The sequence below is a fragment of the Pezoporus flaviventris genome, unplaced genomic scaffold, assembly GCF_033815535.1.
Source record: "Pezoporus flaviventris isolate CSIRO_AGI_PZ_B2104156 unplaced genomic scaffold, CSIRO_AGI_Pfla_v1 ptg000083l, whole genome shotgun sequence".
NCBI classification, from domain to species: domain Eukaryota; kingdom Metazoa; phylum Chordata; class Aves; order Psittaciformes; family Psittacidae; genus Pezoporus; species Pezoporus flaviventris.
In genome coordinates, this window is record NW_026892631.1 from 9,077,708 (window position 1) to 9,101,216 (window position 23,509).

The 23,509-nt window shown below is 47.4% G+C and overlaps 1 protein-coding gene across 2 annotated transcripts in view; it reads left to right on the forward strand.

The window, feature by feature from the left end:
- SYNDIG1 (synapse differentiation inducing 1) overlaps window positions 1–23,509 on the forward strand; it is a 57,050-nt gene that overhangs the window by 13,856 nt on the left and 19,685 nt on the right. For both annotated transcript variants that reach the window (XR_009747171.1, XM_061475175.1), the window contains exon 3: window positions 4,686–4,823. Coding sequence is in view for 1 of the 2 variants with exons in the window: in XM_061475175.1 (XP_061331159.1) it covers window positions 4,686–4,823 (138 nt within the window). In the remaining variant the exon portion in view is untranslated. The remainder of the gene's footprint in view (window positions 1–4,685; window positions 4,824–23,509) is intronic.

The following is a 23,509-nucleotide window of genomic DNA, read 5'->3' on the forward strand; positions in this document are numbered from 1 at the left end:
CTTCATTTGTGCTTGATTTATTTTTCTCCCTTAAAGGAGAAGCCACTGGAGTCTGGAGATACTTAGTCCTGCCAAGGGATATTAACCTTTATTAACCAGCCCTAGGTGAAGGGAGCAATGGCTGGGAAGTCACCTTCAGCAGTCTCCAAGTTCCCTCCTATGAATCCTGTTAATAGCAGCCGGTGCCCAGAGTGATTCCCTTTCCCATCAGCACTTCCCTGAGCTTTCAGACTGATGCTACGCAGTGCAGTCCATGAGCTATAGGGAGACCGGCTGTGGGTGTCAGGAAAACATCCCAAGGCAGATGTTCATATGGAAACAGGAGGAAGAACGTGCTTGGATAGCTGTATCCAGGTTTTTTTTTGCCCCTGGTACATTTTGGTTTTGCAAGGTTATATATGGAAAGCTTTCCAAGCAAGAAGAGACCTCTGTGAGCCCATTCTGCAAGGCTGGCTGCTCAACTGACAGGACAATTCAGGCTGGGAGTTGGGGAAACAGGAGGTGCTGGACCAGGTCAGGGTTAGTGGATAATGCATCATTTAAAGACCTTTGCAACTGAAAGGGAGCAACTGCAAAACTCAAAATAGTAAAAAAGAAATAAACAAATAGGGAAAATAGAATAAATAAATAATACGTCACCAGGACAAAGAATGGAGAGGGACTTTTTGCAAGGGCATTTAGGGACAGGACAAGGGGGAATGGCTTTAACCTGACAGAGGGGAGATTGAGATGAGACATTAGGAAGAAATTCTTCCCTGTGAGGGTGCTGAGGCCCTGGCACAGGGTGCCCAGAGAAGCTGTGGCTGCCCCATCCCTGACAGTGTTCAAGGCCAGGTTGGAAAGGGCTTGGAGCAAGCTGCTCTAGTGGAAGGTGTCCCTGCCTTTGGCGAGGGCTGGAACTGGATGAGCTTTAAGGTCCCTTCCAACCCAAACCAGTCTGGGATTCTGTATAGCAACAGGTTTTAGAGACATCACCTCTTCAATAAGCATCAGCCAGATGCTGCACACGTACTCAGTAAGTGTGCTGAGGCAGAGCGGTGATAAAGAGCAGCCCTTGGTGGGAGACCTCCGACCCAGCTTGCTGCCTTCAATGTCTGCTGCATTTCAGTGAACTCACACTGCTTGCAGTAAGAGTAAAGGGATGCAGAGTGCTGGTCACAACAGGGTTATCATGTTTAACTGCATTACTGCAGCAGGCGTTCAGTGGAGGGAAACAGAGCACATATTATCTTACAGTCGTATCATGCGCTGGTCTGTCCCAATCAGACTGCTGGACCATCTGGATTTGAAGCAGATCCCACAGGGCCTGACCAGAAATTAGTTTTGTGTGCAGTGTGTGCATGTTGCTGAATTGGTTGCTTTGGAGGAAAAAGGGAGTAATACCAAGAGGGCAGTTTCCTGAATATCTATCAAAGGTTACTGGCAGCGGTGGTTCATAGCAGACCGTGTTGTCTGACTTCTCCAGCGTGCTTGGCGTTTTAATACTGTAAGGGACAATGTGACCACCAAATCCAGCCTCTGGTATGTCACAGGCAGCCCACAGGAGGCTGTTTGCAGAGCCTCTGTGCACTCATCATGTCTGGGTTGAGGTAAAGCACGTAGCTTTTAGGGATTGCTAGCCTCGATTTAAGAAAGGGCTTCATGTAATAGAAAATCCATTACAACTGCAGAAAAGTGTTCATCACCATCTCTATTAGAAATCTGCACCTTGTGCCTGCTCTTCATCTCTTCTGCTTTCAGCCGCTGGGGTTTCTGCTGCTTTTCTGCCAAATGAAAGAGCTGTCTCTGATCAGAAATTATCTACTCATGCAGGCACTTACAGACTGTAGTGAAATTGCATCTTAAATTTATCTTACAAGTGAGGTCGGCTTCTCTTCTTTCTTCTGGATAGAAGACTTCTCTGTGGCATGATGCATGTACTTGCCTTCTGATTCCCGATTTCTCCAACATGGGAAACGGTGGTACCAGACCTGGACTCAGGAGGTACCTTTCCTCTCCATGGATCACATTTGTTCCTCCTGTGGTGCATCGCAGAGGGGGCTTGTTTTCAACTTGCTCTTCACTGAACACTCTGCTCCAGTGGTCCTTCTTGTGAAATACAGCCCAAAGCGCACACCCCACATTCAGCACTGTGTACAGAAGGCCTTGCTCTCTGACAGGTCATTCTTGCTCCCAAGCCATGGGTCTTTCTGGAATGGGGTGTCTACGTGATTCAATATCCCATATTAAATACCCTCTTCTCTCTCTCCCCTATTCTGCACTCGCTGAGGAAGCGTTGCTATCAGCTGGAGGAGCCAGTGGACTAAAATCCGTCGATGTTTGAGCTTCGTTCTACCACTCTCCAGGGTGGCCACGTTTCTGGTCATGTTCAAGGCTGACTTCTTGGTCAGGTCATTTGGGAAGCATCAGAAGCAGCCCCCTTGAATACAGAGGTCAAGATTTCCTGTTGATTTGTCTAGCACCCAAATTCCAGCTGCTGCAAAATCCCATGCCCTCTGGGAGCAGGGAAGATCACTTCTCCTCTTCATCCTTTGTCACATCGACAGTTCCTGCAGAAATGCAGTTCATGTCCTGCCCACACCACCTGTGTCTAATGCATTTTAGGTGTGCAGAGATGTGCACCATGTAAAAAACAACACAGTCAAAGGTCTTGTGTGGGGCTGTTCCACCTGGGTCATGCAGTGAAAGCCTGAAACTTCTGGTGGCACCACCCAGTCCTCTGCAGAGACAGGCCATTGTCTGCAGGTCCTTTTCCCACATTACCTGGGAGAATAGGAGGGATGGGACCTGATGGGAAAGGGAAAATGAAAGGGAAAGAGGGAGGGAAAGGAAAGGGCTGCTTGATTTCTTTGTCATTCACTGTAATCAGCATCTGTCTGGGCAGGGTGCTGTGTGCTTTCTGCAAGAGTTTATGCTCTGCAGAGGGGACCCTCAACTCCAGTCATGCCTGCACTCCTGAGGTCACCTCTTCCTTGTCACAGACATGAAAAGGCTTGTGGGTAAACTGAGGCAGAGATTGCTTTATCCTGTGCTGTCTTCTCAGCTGAGCTCCAGTTGTGTTGCTGAGGGATGCGTAGCAGTAATCAAGGGAGGATGAGGAGGGTTGTGGTTGCAATAACAGCTTTGCTACAAAGGATCCATTGGAAACAGGAAATCCCTGCTGCGTGCTCAGTAATTTAGAGAGATGTCATGCCTGCTGCAGGGCCGTGGGCACAGGAAGGTGTTCTCACAGCAGCACATTGCATGGGCCACAGAGAGCACAGCTCACCTGGCCAGGGGGAGGACTGTGCACCCACCTGAGGTTACATCCTTCCCGTTGCAGCACAAAGATGTGTCTCCAAGTCAGAGCCTGACTTGCAGTGGAAAAGAGCTGCCTTCTATAGATATTGTGTGTTGTGCAATTGCAGTGGAAGCTGCTGGAGCCAGACGTCATGTCTGAAAAGGGGTGAATCCCTCCACATCCTGAAGGGACCCTCAGCTGCTGCTGCAGTTTCTTACCACCCCATGACACTGCTCCTGTCTCTTGTCACTCACCTGACTGCAGCTGCATCCGGATGCATTTTGCCTTGTTTCTTCTTCAGAGGTTTCTAGCATCATGGAGATAGTGGCATTGTCTGATTGACAGGTTAGAGGAGCTCTGTTCAAAGAGGAGAACTAGCCTGTGTTTTTAACAGCTCAGTAAAAAGCCTGGAGTAACATTAGCAGAGTAACTGAGGGATCTTTGCTCTAGCAATGAACAGAGTATCTTGGCCAGGAAAGGGATGCTCTTTGCTGGGTATTCTTTTGAATGGTTACACAGGTTCTCTTTTGATTGCTTGTTGTTTGATTGGGGGGTGCATTGGAGGTACACCACTAAAAAGTAAAACCTAATAGTTCGGTATTTCAGATTGCTTAAACTCATGTGACGTGACATTAAATAAAGAAAAGGTTTGCCTGTTTCGTCTTGCTCGCCACTAAAACCTTACAAGTCCATTAGCTATGCTATTCCCTAACTTCTGCTAGAGTGAAAAGCTTTCAGACAGGTTAGTGATATCGGGATGTAATTGTGAAAAGTTCCATGTAAATCCATGCAGAGACTGTTAAACACGAAAGGACCATACTGGTGATTGGTCATCTAACCCAAACTGACTGTAAGTGGTGGAAGTAATTCTGATTTCTCAGAGGACCCTCTAACGTCCAGCTCCTCTGGTGTCATAGAATCCCAGACTGGTTTGGGTTGGAAGGGACCTTGAAGCTCATCCAGTTCCAACCCCCTGCCACAGGCAAGGACACCTTCCACTAGAGCAGGTTGCTCCAAGCCCCATCCAACCTGGCCTTGAACACTGCCAGGGATGGGGAATCCAGAGCTTCCTTGTGTTAAGGTGCAGCTCTTCCAGAATCAGGAACAAAGTGAAGACAGCCAATGATGCAGCCAAATGGTCAAAAGGTTCCCAAAGTCAGAAAGGTTTCTGGATAGGGAAGATCTATCCAGTAAGCTCAGGATTCGGCATTGTGTTTTAAGAGAGAGAACACATCAAGTTCATTTAGTAGTGATGGAGGCTGTGACACAGTTGGTGAGGCCTGTTGATGTTGAGGAATTGCCTGGTATGACCAGGGAGATGTTCACAGCCTTGGTCCATGGCAGAGGAGTGATCATGATGCCATTAACCAGCACCTTTCTATTTCTCTTCCCCTTGCTATTCCAGAGCGATTACTCAAGTGACACCGAAAGTGAAGACAATTTCCTGATGATGCCACCAAGAGACCATCTCGGCCTCACTGTGTTCTCCATGCTCTGCTGCTTCTGGCCATTGGGGATTGCTGCTTTTTATCTGTCTCATGAGGTAATGTTCAAACATCTCCTGGTAACTCAGAGTTTCGTATCCACAGAGTAGCCGTCACTGAGCACCAGCAAGGGAAACTCACCAGACCCCAAATGTGGGCCAAGGCATCCTTTCTCTGGGGCAGTGGGAGGTATTTAAAGAGGGTAGTGTGTTCCTCACATTGGTATGTCTCTCTGATAATGGTGGTTGTCTTGTGAGATACTTTGCTGAGGGAGGAATCTACAAAATATTTTAGGGTTTAGCTGATGATGGGCAGGTTCCATGTCAGGTTGTATGGTCTCTAGCTATGGATTTTCTGTGGACATGACTTTTGAGTGGAAAACACCTTTGCTGTCTCAAACACTCGGATTTCCTATTGGGGAAACTGATCTATCGGCTCCCGAACTTCTCATCTGGAAAAGCAAACCAGGTAATATCCTTCCAGGAGCAGAAATGTAATTTCTGTTCTGCAGAAGCTAATTTACTTTCCAGGAACCATTTCCTTTCCCCCTGTAAAATGGCTCAGCCTGTTCTTCTTGTCCAAGTTTAATATGGGAATATTTTTCCCAGAGAAGTGACAGTGGTTTGGTTTGGTTCCTTCATGAGATGGGCTTGCAGGTTTCCAGCCAGTGCCTAACTAGCCATCAAGTCTTGCCCCATCATTTGTTCTGACAAGTGTGTCTTCAGAAGTGCCTGCAGAGTAATTATTGAGTTTCCCAGCATGGCAGTTAATGTAATGTGACAGAAAAGGAGTCACACTGGAAGTCCCATCAGTGACTGCAAGGGAGCATTCACTTATATTTCTATCTCCTGGTGATTGAAATGTCTATTGCCAACTACAGTCTGTACTCCACAGCACTGAAATCGTTCACCCTTTCTCCTGTCTTTCTAACCTGTCTCCTCCAAACATCTACTAGCGTTGGCTCTTTGTCAGACAAGAGCCAGCACTTCAGATATGAAGAATACTAGTCTCCAGTATCAAAGGCACAGCACCACTCTTTCTTGTTTTCAATGAAGTGTCTGCATTGAACGTGGACACTTCTGAGACAACTAAAGTTTGTCCAGTGGAATATAACAGGTTTCCTTGTTTGAGTGCTGTTGATTCCTCAAGCTTTGGTCAAGGGATTTGTCTGATGACGATGACAGTGGAAAGTAAACCATCATGGCCGTGTCTCCTCACACACGTGGACTAGGCAGGGGTTTTCAGCAGTGCTGTAGCCAAGGAAGGGCTGAGAGCTGTCACTGTTAGAATACACTATTAGAATACACTTTTAGCAGTGCGTTTGCCCTGTGCTGGAGAGAACAGCGTGCTCCTTCGTGTCCTGTGGTAGCTTTCCTTCAGGAAGCCTGGGGGTCTCTTTAAGTAATGCAGGGGAAGCACGGCACAGTCCAATAAATGCAAAATGAACAATGTAATTAAGTACCTCACAGCAGTGTGGCTGAGAAAGTAATCGTGCTGAGAACCTGTGTATGGAGGACAGGGCATCCACATTAACTGTGAACTGATTCCAGGGGCCAGCGTGAATCCACGAAACAGAAGCATAGGGAAGGTGGAAAAGGCCATGTGTAGGCAGGGAAAGATAATGGTATTGTGCTGGAGGATATAGGCACTGGAAAATGGAAACTTGGGTTGTGTTTGTTTTAGCATGATCACAGAATCATCAGGGTTACAAGGGCCTGGTGGAGAACTGAATGTGGCTGCCTAAAGCTAGGAGCAGTCAGCAAAGTGCTTTGCTCTTACTAGGTTGAGAGATAATAAATTAACCTTTGTTAGTTAACCCCTTGGATGCATCAGGACAGGCTGTGGCTAAATCCAGCCAGGAGGAAGGATTGTTTCTGAGGAATTTTGATTTCTGATTACTGCTTTGGGTTGGCTGTAGAAATCTTTTCACCTTTCCCCTTTTAGAGGGGGATGATGATGATGATGATAGTGCTACCACCCCTGAGTTCTCCTTTGCTCCGGTCTTTCCTCTTAGCTCTGTCCACAACAGCTGAATGAGCTGAGAAATCATTTCCCAAATCTTTTGCAGAAAGGTGGTCAAGTCCCTGCTCATCCCAGTCCACCATGGGCACATCAGTCTGTCCTTCCCTGCCTGCCTCCCCTCCAGCATTTCCATCACAACCCTGAGAATCCACAAGCCTTCACTGAAACTGGCTCTTCTGCAAAACCCCAACAAATTGACATTTCCCAGTGGGAAAAAAATGACACCAAATTCTACAGCCCTCAGTGACATGGGTTAGTGGTGGACTTGGCAATGCTGGGGGAAGGGCTGGACTTGGTGATTGTAAAGGTCTTTTCCAACCCAGCTGATTCTAGGATGCTAAGATGCAGCTGGGCAGAGTCTGCGTGCATGGTGGAAATGAAGATGTGCATCAGCTGAGCAAGCAGGGAGGAGCAGTGGGTTCAGAAATGCACTCTGTGAAAGCAAAACCAGTTCCTCTCCATTGGGATATCCAATTTTCACAAGCAGGGCATCGTCTCTTGAGTTTCTGATCCCAAGTTTCATTTCTTTAACTTTGTTAACCTGACAGAGGGGAGATTTACGTGAAGCATTAGGAAGAAATTCTTCCCTGTGAGGGTGCTGAGGCCCTGGCACAGGGTGCCCAGAGAAGCTGTGGCTGCCCCACCCCTGGCAGTGCTCAAGGCCAGGTTGGACACAGGGCTTGGAGCAACCTGGTCTAGTGGAAGGTGTCCCTGCCCGTTGCAGGGGATTGGAACTGGGTGAGCTTTAAGGTCCCTTCCAACCCAAACCAGCCTGGGATTCTATCATTCCGTGCAATCTCCATGGAGTTGTGTCTGGCTGGCATAGGAATACACCTGAAAAATCCCAGTGGACACTTCTCAGCATAGGTAGGTGCTCAGATAGCCTCCAAACCCACTTTCCTCCCCAGCTGCATGTGAGATTTGCCAGGGGCAAATCAGAGTCCAAGAACACGAGAGCAAGCACTTCCCAGTCTGCTGCACTTACTCCATACCACAATTACCTCCCTCATACCGTGATTGAAGGATGCATAGCTCTGTAATTATTGCCACATCCCCTGGGTTGCTGGAGTAGGCACAACTCCAAATGCCATTGCTTGGATTGGTTTTAAAGAAAGTGGTACGAGGATTTTCTTTGGTTTCCATCCTGATGTGAGGCATAGATGACCAGGCAGAGGAGGAGCCTGTGTTTCTTCATGATAACTTATGGAACATTTGGAGCCTTTCTCTACAGTTTTCAGAGAGAGCTTTGAAAAAGCTGTATTTTGACATGTGTCAGTGGTCACTGGGGAGAAGAGAGAAATAATGTTTGTCCCCTCGCTGTGAGGGAGGAGACAGGATGAGCTTAACCTTTATCAGAGACCAGAGATTATGTGCTCCGCATACATGAGTGTGTTTCTCTTTCTTTGCATTTCTTCATCAGATTTTGACATCTAGCCACTACTGAAAAGGACAGGGAAATAACAGCCAAGTGCTTTCTATTATTCATTAGGAATGTGTCTCATAGTCCCCATCTCAATAGGGAAAACCATGGATGGCAGTGTGATGTGCCACACTCAACCAGACTGCCTGCTGGCACTGCTAAGACCTTTCCATGCTTTACCAGCCCACCTTGTTTTGTTTTTCCTCTCTGCCCCACTTTTCTCCATCAGGAAACAGAGTATCATAGCTTATAAAGAAGTTGACACCCACAGCCATGAGCCTTTGCTTGTACCGGTGACGCTGCATCCCTTTGTACCCAAGATGAAAAGGCACAGGCAAACCCAAAAGCCTGGAGTATTTTTCTTTACTTGTTTTAAGTGCAGTAAAAGGCTGAACTGTACACTTGCAGGGAGCGTACACTTGCATTGCTGAAGTGATGCTAGCAAAACAGACAGTGGGCTTTTGCATTTTCCAGAGAGGTTGTTGATTTTTCAGCACCGCATCCTTTGTTGGATTAAGTAGCGCTTGTACAAAAGAGCCTGCTGTCAAAAGAAGATGAGCTTTAACCTCCTTAAGTATAACATGAAAAAGTCCTTTTCTTTTTTTGATGTCTTGGACCAGGATGCCAATCACATAATCCCTGAGTTGAAGCTGGGCTGTCACTTTGGGTCACACAGCTTGGATGTAGGGTACTGGAGATGTTCAGGGGCTACCCAGCCCTGTCTCTGCTGCCAGTCATGCAGAGCTTTGAGCTGGCTATACTGATCCCTTGAAAAGCAGATCTCTGAGTTCTTCAGCTTTGTGTGTGCTTGTGAGTGCAGGCACATGCAGGCACCCTTCTGACGAAGCTTTGCAGCCCTTGAGCTGTAAAAGTGATGAATAAAACCTCCAGACAATTAAATCCTTTTGGGTCAGGAATGAGTCAAAATAAGTCAGAATGAGCTCCTGCTCATATGGAGCTGCTAAGGACTTTTGTGGCAGAAATCCTCCCAGCAGAGCTCTGTGCTAGTGTCTTGCTGTGGTGGCCAAGGGGTGACAGTATGGCCACTGCCCTTGCATGAGAACCCCAGCCCTGCAAGGGCCACCACTCACCAGGCTGCGTCCCTCATGTAGTTGTAAGGTAGATGGCAGACACCATGACTTTCGGGCTGTTCTGAACCTGCTTCAGTCCTAATAGCTGGTGAACGTAGATTCTGTAGTTAGTGTTTATTATAGCAAGGGGGTTGGAACTAGATGATCTTTAAAGACTCTTCCGACTCATAGAATTATGTGATTTCTCAACATGCCAGCTCTTCAGCTGATGGGAATCGCTCTCCCTCCACTCATTTGTGTTGGAAGATCTGGCTTTGCCAATCTGTCTTACTGAGGAGGGAGCTAAGCCAGGGGCTCACACAAAAGGCCAGGTCCCATAAGCAATACTGAGCCAGTCCACACTGACATGACTTTGCCCCTAGGTGCCTATATGGCTCTCAGACCCTCGTGTCACAGGACTTAGCTTTTCACGGGGACGAGCTGTATGCTCTGGTACTTTTCCTGAGTGATCACCTTAAGAAAGAGCTGAGTTCTTCCAGCCACGTTTGCAAACACAGGAATAGCTGTGTCTAGCATGTTAGATTGCAGGCCTGAAGTTTAGCAAGAGATTGAAACCATTGAGAACAAGGTTTTCAATGAGGAAACGTGGGGTGAACATTGCTTGCAAACTGCTCATACAGTTCTGCTTGCAAACTGTCTCTGTATGAGTGCATATGTGTGCGCTCCTGCTGAAACACAGTGCTTGCAAGGAGAAGCACTTCAGGATCATCGAATGACACCATAATTTTAGCTGCCACAAGACAGCTGTCTTATACTTACATATGGCACTTCAGACAGACATTTCTTGTACTTCGACTTGCATCTATACTCGAGCCTCAGTTGGATGGGTTTTGCCTGTGCTGTTCACTTCCAGCTGATGGCTTTTATCCCTTGTCTGCTTTGTCCACTCAAAGACTGTGGCAGGGGCCACCTACACGTGGCCCAGGCATCCTAGACACAACTGGTGCTACCCTGACCATGCATGTTCATTAGACATAGAAGTAGAGGCTGTTATAGGAAAATACAGCAGCCCAAGGCGGGATGAAGCTGCTGCTGCTCCACGCCTGCAGGTCCAACCAGCAGCAAGGCTGCAGCTACATTCCCTGCAGGCACACACACAAAGCACACATATGCACCATGTATTTACATGGGTACATGGCTGGCCATGCAAACCACAGAAAGACACTCGGAGCACTCAACAAATGCAGATGGTACCAGCAGCCCCATCATGCTCCTCTCTGTCTAAGCAGGATGGAGGTCCACTAGTGAGAATGTCTATCTATCTATCTATCTAACTATCTAGACACATATATATATGCACACACACATCAGTGCATCGTGGATCGCTCCAGTAGCTAAGCTCAGCAGTGAGACTGAGGGTCACTCACACTTCCCAAGGAGGGCATCAAGAGAGGGAAATATGCAGTGCTGGATGGAGAGACTGAGAGTGGGAGAGAGGCTGTGATGGCCACAGTTAATTTAGGAGCACAGCGTGGTATGAGCACAGCGTGGGAAGGGTAGGACCAGCTTACTCCTCCAGGTAGGTCTTGTGCAAAGAAAGGCAGGTTTGAGGCTCCCCTGTTAAGAAGGATTAAATGTAGTATTGCATGAACGCTGCAAGGGGCTTTCTCTGCCACTGTGGCTCACACGTGGGCATGTTCATGAGGGCGGTGGTTACAGCTATGGGGAGTAAATGAATTGGTATGATAGCCCCTGTCCTAAGCAGGACAACTTTGTGGGGGGCTGGCACCAAGTGACACCAAGTGTCTCTGTGAAGGTACAGAGTGAAAGGCAAATGCTCAGAGGATAATGCCCCAGGCCAGAGAGCCCATAGGGCATTGCAGAGATAGCAAATTGGCCAGGAAGAGGATGATAGTGAATACTGAACATTACAGCCTGTGCCAGCATAAAATAACGTGGCTGCTGTTCTCAACCGTGACAAGGAGAGAAACTACCTGCTGAGATAGCCGGGAACATATGTTGCTGTGTGAGAGTGCTGGGTTTCTTGTTCTTGGAAGAGCAGCTCTGAAATGGATGTCTGTGGCCTCTGGTTAGGGACCTTTGGGTGACATCTCTTGGCTTTGCAAAAAGCTCATCACATGGTTCAGTACATTCAGGGTTTGCAACTTATGCTCCTTTCAGAGGGAAGGGAAATCCGAGTCCTGGATGAAGTGGCAGAGGATGTCTTGTGGCCCTTTAATTCCCCAGGGTCTGCTTCAGATGCTGATGGTGACACTAAATCTGAAGTGGTAGTGACAGGACAAAGGGGAATGGCTTTGACCTGACAGAGGGGAGACTGAGATGAGATATTAGGAAGAAATTCTTCCCTGTGAGGGTGCTGAGGCCCTGGCACAGGGTGCCCAGAGAAGCTGTGGCTGCCCCATCCCTGGCAGTGTTCAAGGACACAGGGGCTTGGGGCAACCTGCTCTAGTGGAAGGTGTCCCTGCCCGTGGCAGTGGGTTGGAACTGGATGAGCTTTAAGGGCCGTTCCAACCCAAACCAGTCTGTGACTGACTCTATGAAGTGGGGTTTAATAACTGCCAGCACCTCTAATTCTCTGCTTTCCAGGTGGGAGCTGGCTCCCAGCCACTGGTTTGAGTGTGAGTGAACTTTGCTAACACCAATTTTCCCTTCAGGGCAGATGTCTCCTGAGAAGAGAGGTCTTTGTGCACACAAGACAATGTCCATGTGCAGTGAGCTGGGTTTCAGCAGCTGCTAATTTCAGTATTGTGTAGGTGAGGTCTTGAGCCAGGGATCATTATAAGTGTCTTGCACAGATTTCTCTTCATTCCTCTTTGTCCTTTTGATCTCATGGTCACATTTCCAAATCACGAACTACAGCTACAAATAGGGATTAGATTAATGAATGGCCTGATTGCTTTAGCCCTTAAGCTAATTTTAAATAATTGGAAAGGTAGCTGGCAAATAACATTCCCTGGAGAGTTAAATTCATTATGCAGGTGTTTAATTATCAGGAAATTTTGGGACAGAAAAGAGACCAACTCAAAATGTTTGAGGAGGTAAGGGGTCGCTTTTATTAGCAAGAACATCCTGCACGATAGCTTTGCGCATGAACTGTTCTGTGCCTGACATTCAGGCTGAGCCAGCCAGAGCCCAGACACGTATCGATACAGTCATTCTCCAAGTGTACAAAACATTATTCCTTCCTGGCATCCTCTTTTCGCCCTGCTGTTACTTTTTGTTGCTCATCTATTGGCTCACTATTTCACAGGCTCATGAGACAGCAAGGATTGTTTCAGTGCAGAATAATACCACTTCAACAGGTTGCACGCACGCCTGCCATAAGCTTGGTGTGTCCGTAGTACTCACAAAATCACCCAGTGATGATGATCCCAGCCCAGAGGCAGAAGCAGGGGACACGATTTTGAAGCTCCCTAGTAGGTCACCCTGCTGAAAGAGGCATGAGAAAGTCAGCGACCCATTGCAGGTAAGGGAATGGAACATGGTTCCCCCATTCTGGCCATCCCAGGGTCTGCTTCAGTTGTGAGAAAAGCCAAAAAGCTTTAGATGCTGCCTCAGGAGCCTGGTGGCATTACGACGCTCTTCACATCCAAGGTGGTAAATGATCTCCCTTGAATTCTCCTGTGGCAAGGAGAACAGAGTGTACATCTGGAGTGTTCTTTGGGTGCTGTTCATAAATAGAGCTTCCTTTCATCTGGCACGGTAGCACGCACCCTTACAAAACTAAAGCAAGCAAAAGGAGGCAACCACATGTGAAGTTTAATGTATGCAGTAGTAAGTGAATGGATGTTTTCAACAGCAAAGGCTGAAGGTTAACCTTTCATCAGTCTGCAGAAGACTAGGGTATTTTTTTCTTCCTCCAAGAGATTAACATCATGTACCAGAGGCCCAGGGCTATATTGTAATCTTGAATATACAGCTTGCTATCTCTCAGCAGCTGTTCTGGCGAGGGATGCTGAATTACTACTTGGTTTGGATGCACAGCAAACTGAACTGATCATTTCTGATTATAATCTACATATCTCTTTCAAATGGGCTGCAGAAAACGCTTTGAAGTGAAGACTTGAGTATAGTGATGTAGGCATGCAAAAGTGCCTGCGGGACAACTGTAACTCCTCATTGAATTGTCTGACTTCCCAGCAGGAGGAAAGAGTAAAAGGTTTCATGTATTCATTTTGGGATGAATGACAAGAATCAGCTGAAAAGGAAGGGACTGAGACCTACCTGCATCTGTGTGGTTTGTGTCTAAAACTGGGCACTGTATGTTCACTGGTAATGACTGCTTTTCAGCCTAGAATAAACATGGGATTATCCATTGTATCCAAAGATCCTCAGCAAGGACCCACTGCAAGGCAGAACAATACAATCATAAAATCACAAAGTGTTTTGAGTTGGGAGGAACCTTAAAGCTCACCCAGTCCCAACCCCTGGCACAGACAGGGACACCTTCCACTGGACCAGGTTGCTCCAAGCCCCTGTGTCCAACCTGGCCTTGAGCACTGCCAGGGATGGGGCAGCCACAGCTTCTCTGGGCACCCTGTGCCAGGGCCTCAGCACCCTCACAGGGAAGAATTTCTTCCTAATGTCTCATCTCAGTCTCCCCTCTGTCAGGTTAAAGCCATTCCCCTTGTCCTGTCCTTTCAGACCCTTGTCAAAAGCCCTTTCCATCTTTCTTGTTGTCCCCTTTAGGTAGCGGAAGGTACTGGAACCTTGTAAGGGGACCCAGCTGTTGTATAAGCTCATAAAATATCTGAGATAGGACGGGAGGACACTCCCTGCTTTCAGCTCTTGTGCCTGAGGAGCATGCACCTCTCCAGTGGTCATGCACTGAGGTTTTCCTCCAGGGCAAATGGCTGTCCCAGCAGTGAGCCTACAGACTTCCCCACTGACTGTAACCATTTCTTCAAGTGAGCACTAAAACAGACAAAGCAGTCTTACCACGGGACCCTGGAAGGTAGCATCATGAAAGACAAGCTTCTGTTGCTAGTGGCAGTGTCCACGGGGCCTCTGTTAAGTTAAGCTCTGTGCCAGCCAAAAAGCTTTGGAGCCAGCAAGGCCAATGAGAAATAATTCTGTCCCATTAAAGTAGATGGAGAGATTGCACTTTCTTCCCATGACCATGGGCAAAATATTGAGCCCAGGAGGAGCAGCTTCCCTGAGGCAGCCACTGTTTGGGGCTGTAGGGGCACACAGATACATCAGTGCTCTCTTTTGATAGCTCTGGCCAAGATCTGTAACAGTCTTGACTCTACCTCTCACCAGTCTCTGCAGAACCCTGTTTCCAGCCTTAAATGCTGAAATCTTTCTTTAAGAAGTGAAAGGTTAATTAATTATCTAATATTACTGCATTGTTCCGAAACACTGTTTCCTAATCTAAACAGCAGCATTTGCTGATGCTTTGCCTCCAGCTGTATCCACAGAGGTAGGCAGGACATTAAAATGCACCCATCAAGAGACATGATGTATTGTTGGTAATAAAACCAATGTAGTATTTCATGTGCTTGGGGGGGGAAACACCAGTTTTTTCACATTGCGACTATCCCCAGTGCCAGTTTAGTATTAAGATACACTCATTATGGGGCATGATGAGCAAGAAGTCGTCAGTGACATACCCACATTTTGTCGTTTCTTGTCTTATTTCCAAGAAGTGCGAAGGAATCAGGGTTGCTTGGGTGAATGCAAGTCCATGCACGTCCGCACAGGGACTCAGCTTCCTCCACGGGTATGGGCAAAGCCAGAGATGAAAGAAGAGGGGTCACAGCATCAGGCAGAAGAGATGGAATTGGCAAGCCCTGCTTGACCCCATTCCTCATCCTGCCTTCCTTGGCGTGAGTGCTTCTCCATCATGAAGTCCAGGAGAAAGGATGCTGTTCAAACCAGCTATTACCTAGAACTCCCAGACAGCAGTCCCAAAGATGTTAGTGTCTGCCCCACCATGATGAGGTGTATCACCAGGAAGGACCTCTCTTTTATGGCTATTGTCTCTAGAAAGAGGTGTAGAAATGGGATGGTCAGAGCAGGAAAGACCAAATCCTTTCTTCCCAGGTCTGATCAGGAAGCTTCCTCTGGCAGGGATTTGTACTGGGATTTTTTTGATGTGAAAGGTGCTCCCTTCACAACAGGGACCAAAAGTTGATAGAGAACTCCCTGTCCATGGTTCAGAGCCTAGTAGCTGCTCCCAGCACTTCCCTTCGCTATAGCAAGGACATGCTACAAAAGGTGAAGGTGGTTCTTGGGCTGATAATGGCAGGCAGAGTAAGTTCCAAATCCTCCCAGGTGTGATAATGCAGGAAATGGGATTTGGTATCCAGAGACATGTGGGCCTTTGAACTAATTTAAATAGTAATTATCCCAGCCTGGGATTTCTGGATTCCATTCAAGACAGGACGCTCAGTAATTGTGCTGAATGTGTCCTCATTCCTTGACCTTGTCACACAGATGGTGTGGTTCTAAGCAGGTTTCTACTGACTACAACTAATTAAACAATTAATTAGGAGCCCTCACTTACACAGAAGCTATTGTAAAACAAGAACTTCAGTGACCTCATGGGACCTTGCCACAGCATTAGTCCAAGGACCGTCCGGATTGTCTTTGCTGAAGCTTTGGTGCATCCACCCAGTCTCAGTTTGAACCGTACCTGTGAGAGGTTGGCTCAGCTTAAGCTGCACTCACCTGAGCCTTTCCTGATGTGTCTTCAGGATGTCTCACTTTTGAGAGCTTTCCTTTGCTAAATAGGTGAAGACCACCTTGTCCTGTGACTTTCAGTGGCTATTCCTAAGTAGTTGTGAGCACAAATTGCTTGTTTCCCAGGATTTTTGGTATCCCCACAATGAAAATGAGTATTTAAATCCCATGGACAGAGGCTTTTATTCTTACTGTATCTCACTTTGCTCTGCCAACACTTTAGCATTTCTCCCCCATCTACCTTCTTTCAAACCATCAAGTATTCTGATTCTGTGTCATAGAAGCGATGCCTCATGAGCCTCTCCCTCATTTCTAATAACTTCTGTGTTGTATAATAAAAACAACACCATAATATTCACTTTATATATCTGCTGATTAGAAACCAGATCATCATAGAGGTTTCTAGCCCATATATGCACTCTGCCTGGAAAAGGAATGAACAGCATTAGTTCCCCTTCATTTCTTTATTAACAGCAAGAAATCTTTAAGTATTTCAGGGTGTTGGGTTCAACCTGGGGAACTGGAAACATTCTTTACCCAGTTTTTTGCTCATGAGCTGCAAATGGAGGTTTGTGTTCTCTGTGCATTTGTTACTTAGAAGAAATACTGAGAACAGGGAAGAATGAAGTGTCATTTAAGCAGAATTCAAGGTAAGCTCAAGGAGCAGCTTTTCGCTGTGACATGGGATGAATGTCTTGATTCACGGCTCCTGTATGCCTGTGTCAACATGAGACCAACTCACCCATACAAACTGGGTTTATATGGGGCATAACAGTGGCTTCCCTTCACTGGGCAAGCTGGGGTCTCAGGAGCAGAAAGGCATCTTGGAAAGGTTATGAGCATTGGGAAGGTTTTAAGGGTGGGTTTGGAAGGGGACCATGGTAAAGACCCTCCGGGCACTGCACAGCATCACTGTTCCCTGCTTTGTTATCCCTGCAATCAGGATCTGAAGGGTTTAGCATTGCTCTCTCTGCCCCTTGGGTCCACACTCCTCGAATTGGAAATTTCCCATTTACTGGGGCCCAGGATAAATGAACGATCCAATCTTCAAAACCCATTAGGGATTAATTGCAAGCAGAAGTTATACTGTTTTAATTAAAGCAGCGTACTTCAGGCAGCCCATCCCTGTAATGCAAACTTAGTATCAATGTTCTTACACTAGAAAAGATCTTCCCTGATACCAGAGAATGTGTAGAAGGGAGTAATCTGTCCTGCAGGAAGCACAAAAATATTGGCATGCTCTGCTTCAATTGCCTTGAAAGAGAAAACAGTGTCCTGCTGGGTGCAGTTACACCACTGCCAGTCTGCAGGTTGAGCTCACTTTCCTCCTGTGCCATCGGGAATGCTGCTGGGGCGGTGGGTGGGAGCCATATGAATTACAGTGCTGTGAGAGCTGAAATGGGGACAGCAGAGCGCAGCTTTGCCAGAGGGGAAATAAATCTGACTTTTGGGATTGTTGCACACAAAAAGACGTTTTTCTCAGGGGAGCAGCCCTGTGAGGAGCACACATTGCAGGGCACGTTGATGGAACTGTGCCTTTTGCAGTGCTGAGACCAGCACATCCATTGATGCCACAGACCTTGCTGCTTATCTTTAAACCCCAGAGAAGCAGAACGATGCAGGTTGCATTGAAACCCAGTGGGATCTAAGCTGCTGGGTTGTTCACCAGTATTGAAGAAGCACCCTTGTATTCATTAGCTACTTCATAGGCAAAAAGAGTCAAAAGCAAACACACGGAAGATGAGATTTGTGTTCTCTGATCACTTGGCACGTCAGAGAGGGCACCCTAGAAAACAGGGAGGAAAGATGTGGTCGCTGATGTGGTGTTTGGTATGGATTCAGGAAGGTTTCCGCACAGCAAAGGCAATCCATGCCTTCAAAAGGGCCCTTTGTGGGAGTGCAACGACCAAAAGTCCAAACTAGCTCCTCAAAGAGCCAAGGGGGCAAACAGTGGGGAGGAAGAGAACAGCCATGTCCTCTACACAGGCCAAGCTTGCTGATGCTGACAGGCTTACAGGGAGCTATGGAGTACTTCTTGTTCACACTGAAGGCTGTCCTTAGGTTGGCCTCCCAACTGTTTCTTTATGCTCCCATTTCGGACCTTGCTGCCTGCCTCCTTACTTCATCTATGAAGGAGCTCACACTGCTGCATTTCTGCCTCCTAATTTGGTGGCCTTACCCTGCAGCCCTTACGTAGGCGTATCCATCAGTCATATTAGATGTAAAAGATGCCATGGTTTGCCATCATACCTATAAATTCAAGGTGTCTCTAGGAGGAAAAGGGTCAAAGCAGTTGGAATCTGAACTACTGCAGCTCAGACTTGCAGCTCCAGTTGGAGCTTCTGTTTCACCTCTGAAACAGGCTATGTGTGAAGATTACATTGACTTGCTATTTGCCTCAAGTGATTCGGGGGAAATAGCTGCTTCCGCTCATTTTGGGAAGCCAGCCAAACCTGAACAATCTCACGGTAAGCAATGCCACAGTGAAACCTAGAGCAGAGATTCCCGTTTCCTTGCATTTGCTGCTTTGTTACAGAGCCCTGCTCTTATCACAAAATTCCCCCGCCGCCCCAATCCAGAGCAGCTCCCTCGTGGATTTGCGGCAGTGATGTTTTTGTGACCACAAAGGAAACAGCATGTTCGCAAATTATTTGATAAGGCCAAAATCATTTACCTCCTACCAAGTGTGACATATTTCGGCAATAGCTAATTAAGCTGAGAGATTGCTGTCATAGCTCTGTGCAAAGGAAAATCAGAACCTCTGTGAAATCTCTTTGGCAGAATGTGCATCATCTGCTATCTCCAGTATGAGCACAGAGCAGTGACACTACTGTCGGCATTAAATCACCCTTCAGTATGTTCAGCTCCTCTTTTAATCTACCAGCCTGTACCTCACCAACCTGGAGTCTTCACCATATGTGCTTGCATCTGTTGGCAAAGCAAAGATCATTTTTCCTAGCAATTGCTATGCTGAGGATCAAGGGTAAAAGATAGAAATGCCACTGTTTGTAATCTCTGGCCAACATGTGAGCTGCATGCCCTCTTAGGCGTCCAGTCTGGATACCTACTTACTGTAGCAGTCAGGAGGATGCATGCTTTCCCTGCTCCTGCAGGGATGCAGCTCTGTACCACTGCATGCGTTGATGGGAACGACTGCTTTTTCACTGTGTGACTGTGTCATTAACAAGGAGAGAACAGGGAGATTGAAGGCAATGGTGGTACTGTAAGTGGTGGCAGCTAGATACCTTGCCTGGTGTTTCTTCTGCTGAACAGAGATGGGATTTGAAGGGGTTTGAAGGGAAGGGGTGGTCTTTCAAGAGAGCATGAATTATACTTCAGTATCCCTGTACTATTAAGCAAGCCTTTATAGATGTAACTGAAGCTCAGAGCTGGCTGCCATCATCTGCTGCTGTGTCTTGTCTCAAACCCCGTGTACTGCTTGGGAATGATAGGGAGTCCTTGAACCAGCTCAGGCCCCTTTGCAGGTGAATACCACTACATGTGATGTTATGTGTTGCTGTGATTTTCACTGTGCCATGCAGTCCACTGAGAAAAATCCTGACTTCTCACCTTAAAATGAAATGAACCAGCAAGTGCAGTACTTTCAAAGGCATCAACAGCCATGCCAAGAGGATCTCACCAGGGCCTTTTAGCCAGACCAGCAGGACAGGATGTTCAACTAAGCAGCCAGAACAAAAAGTGCTGCTAGAAGCTGCTGTTAAGTATTTTTGTTGGTGTTTGCCTGTGCATACAGCTGAGACGTTGCTGATTCGTTTGTGATGCCTCAAATTCTATCACTTGCTCAAAGAGCAAACTGCTGTGCTTTGAGTATATACAAGAGAAAGCCTCTTGCTTTTCTCTCTTGAATTAATTTAGGAGGGAAGGGAAATATATTTTGGAGGAAGCAAGTTAAAGATTTTTTGTTAATGGTAAGTGGCTGAGAATAATTCAGTTTATTGCTAATTCCAAAGAAGGGAATCAGAGTCATGATGTCATGTCTTTTTAGCTCCATTCAAATGTTTTGCCTCCTCTTTTTCTGACTGAAATGACTCACAAGATCATAGACGCTAGGCACGGCAAAGACCTTTAAGCTCATCTTGCCCATCAGTCTGCAACCACTGGGTTGTTATTTAGAACGGTAAACAAGAAAACCATGTTAGAGGCAGACACAATGTTCTCTTAGAGAATGGAGAGTACTGAGATATTCTTTAGACATCTGTGTTTATCAGCTGGGTCTGAGAGCAGGGATCATGAAGTCAACGTGAATGAAAGCAGCGCCATGCACTGTCAAGTAGGGCTGAAAGTTTTCCATAGGGAAGGAGCATGTTTCCACCCCTACCAATAACCCCGCTTTCCTGTTGCTCACATCACTTCCCACAGCTGCTTTGACATGTGTCACTTTGGGTGACTTCCTTTTAGATTTAGTGGATTACTTTGCAGAGCTGCTGGTTTTCATGCACCAGTGGTTGAAGTCACTGGGAGCAGTATTGCCCTAGAGAACGCCTGATGGGGAGCATCTGTGACTGGAAACACCTTGGGCTGAACAGCCAAAAATATGGCTGCTAGAAAGAAAAGCAGTCTGCTGGGAATCCAGAGTATGAGAGGCAGGCCTTGAAATCAGAGGAGAAAGGGTCTGTAACCACACCTTTGTACAGGACCTGGCATACCTGGACCCTGACATCCCCTGACAAAGGCATGTCAAATCAGTGCCTTTCCCTGGGGTAGAGCCCATCCTTCAGGGCTACAGGGTACCAGCTCACATCTGGGGCTCCCAAGAGCAGTACAGGTAGGTGGGATGTTTATTCAGCAGTTAAGAGCTGAAATCACACACAAACCAGCCATACTCCGTCTCCTCCTTATTCACTCATTACTGCTGCTCTGACATACCTGCTGTCACTACTGAGTGCAAGCCTAGATCCTCTGGCTGCTGTCCTGAGAGCATTTTTACAGGAGCTGTCAATACAGCTTTGCATCAGCAAATGCCAGCACATCCATTTGGGCAGTTGCCTTTTCAACTTGCTTGTTTTCTGGCCAAATGTGTTCTCTAACATCATGAGGATTCACTGGAAATGGTCATCCACAGGATAACATGTGAAGATCTGTAACATCTCTACAACCGTCCGAAAGATGGATGGAGCCAGGAGGTGGCTGGTCTCTGCTCGCAAGGAACAAGTGATAGGACAAGGGGAAACAGCCTCAAACTGCACCAGGGGAGGTTTAGACTGGGTATTAGGAACAATTTCTTCCCCAAAGGGCAGTCAGGCATTGGAACAGGCTGCCCAGAGCAGTGGTGGAAGTGTTCACAAACCATGTAGACAAGGCTCCCAGTGACATAGTTTAGTGGTGGCCTTGGCAGTGCTGGGGAACGGTTGGACTGAATGATCTTGAAGAGCTTTTCCAACCTTGTTGGTTCTATGGTTCTATGATTCTATAATGTGCATCTATCCTGCTCTTGGGACACTTGATGAGTTCACTCCTCAGCTTCCAGAAGCTTCCAGAATTCCTTTTGCAGTGGCCTCAGCAGCATGTGGACATGGGCTAAGCCTTCCCCCTGTAGCAGGAGTGACTTTGGAAGCCACCCTCCCGCTGAGCCACCCCTGCAGGGATGCCCTGACTGCTCTGATTCACATTCTGTGGCAAGGATCTCTGAGAGCTCGGTGCCTCTGAGCCCCTGTTGAGGAAGGATCATTAGCATGCAGCCTGCCTGCCTGAGCAAGATGCTATCTGTATACCTAGTAGCAAAGGATAACCAAATCAACACCCAGTCAGACTCCATTAACATGGCCCTCAGGAGGCAAATGCCTCTTAACAGGAAATTATGTGCCACTGATCATTTCAGCAGCCAGGGCTCCTGATTGGTTCAGAAGCCAGTTTTCCTCTAGTGAAACATCTCCAAGCAGCATCTTTCACAGCAAGTGAATCTGGTTCCTCAGAGGCAAAGAGCTCTATGTGGGCAGCTTCCCTGCAGGAGCTGCAAGCGGCACAAACATCAGAAGCATGCCACCCGTGTCCTGGATTGCAAGCATTCCCATGCAGTGGTGAATGTACCTCTGTTTTGCCTCTTCCTCACCTCCTTTCAAGCCGCAGGTGAGAAAATGGGCAAGAAATGGGCTGAATGCCAGTTTAGGGTCCCTTCAAAACCTCAGAGGGGAAGCCAGTTGTGCAGTGTTGAACTCCACCAGCTGCTGCTCTATGGTGGCTTTGACACAGCAGCACTGGGCAGTTTGTGTACAGATTAGGAGCAGGGAACTCACTTCTTGTGCAAAACCCCACCTAGGAATAAAGGCAAGTCCTCTGGGATCATTAAACCCATTTTGTCATGGGTTCTTTTTCCCTCAAGACAAAGGTAACACTTGTCTTGGCACTTCCTTTGTTCACATTCTAAAATTTCTTGAGTAAGTCTCCTTATACAGAGAATGGATGTGTCCAGATGCCCTGGGTTCAGCAGTGGCAGTCATTTTTCTCCTTCTCAGTAGCTGGTGCCTTGCTGTGTTTTTGACTTTCAGCCTAGGAACAGCGCTGATAACACCGATGTTTTTAGTTGCTGCTCAGTAATGTTTACTCTGACCAAGGACTTTCTGAGCCTTGTGCTCTGCCAGGGAGGAGGGGAAGCTGGGAGGAAGCAGAGACAGGACACCTGACCCAAGCTGACCAAAGAGGTATTCCATACCACAGCACCTCATGCCCACTATATAAACTGGGGGCAGTTACCTGGAAGGGTGAGATCACGGTCGGGCTGGGTATCGGTTGGCGGGTGGAGAGCGGTTATATTGTCTTCCCTTGTTATTTCCCTTATCATTATTATTATTGGTGGTAGCAGCAGTGGTTTGTGTTATACCTTAGTTACCGGGCTGTTCTTATCTCAACCCGTGGGAGTTGCATTCTTTCGATTCTCCTCCCCATGCCTCTGGGAACCAGGAGAGAAAAGGAGAGTGAGTGAACGGCTGCGTGGTACTGAGTTACCAGCTGGGCTTAAACCATGACACCAGGGATACCCCAGGTCCCTTCCACTAACTATGCCACATCCTCAGAAGATCCCTGTCATAGAATCCCAGACTGGTTTGGGTTGGAAGGGGCCTTAAAGCTCATCCAGTTCCATCCCCCTGCCACAGGCAGGGACACCTTTCACTAGACCAGGTTGCTCCAAGCCCCATCCAACCTGGCCTTGAACACTGCCAGGGATGGGGCAGCCACAGCTGGCTGGCCATTATGCAAGCATCTGGGGCTCCCACTCACGCATTTGGGATTCCCACTCTCCAGGGTTTAGTTCAGCCTCCAGCTCCCAGATACCTCCAGCAGGAGAAAGAGGAATTATCTGGGATGACTTTCAGGGCTGTATTCATACAGTCCTGTGGGTCAGCTTTCACGCCAGCATCTCTGTGACAAAATGATCTACTGGTGCCCTAGCCAGCAGCGGCCACTTGTGTTGGGGGTGCAACCCAAGCAAGGGAGGAATCCTTTCTTTTATCTCTGATAACAAAGGCACGCCAGTGAAAGCATTAATGGGTCCCCCTTGGCTTTGTTGGTGCTGATGATGCTGATGTTGGATCACCACAAGGGAACATTA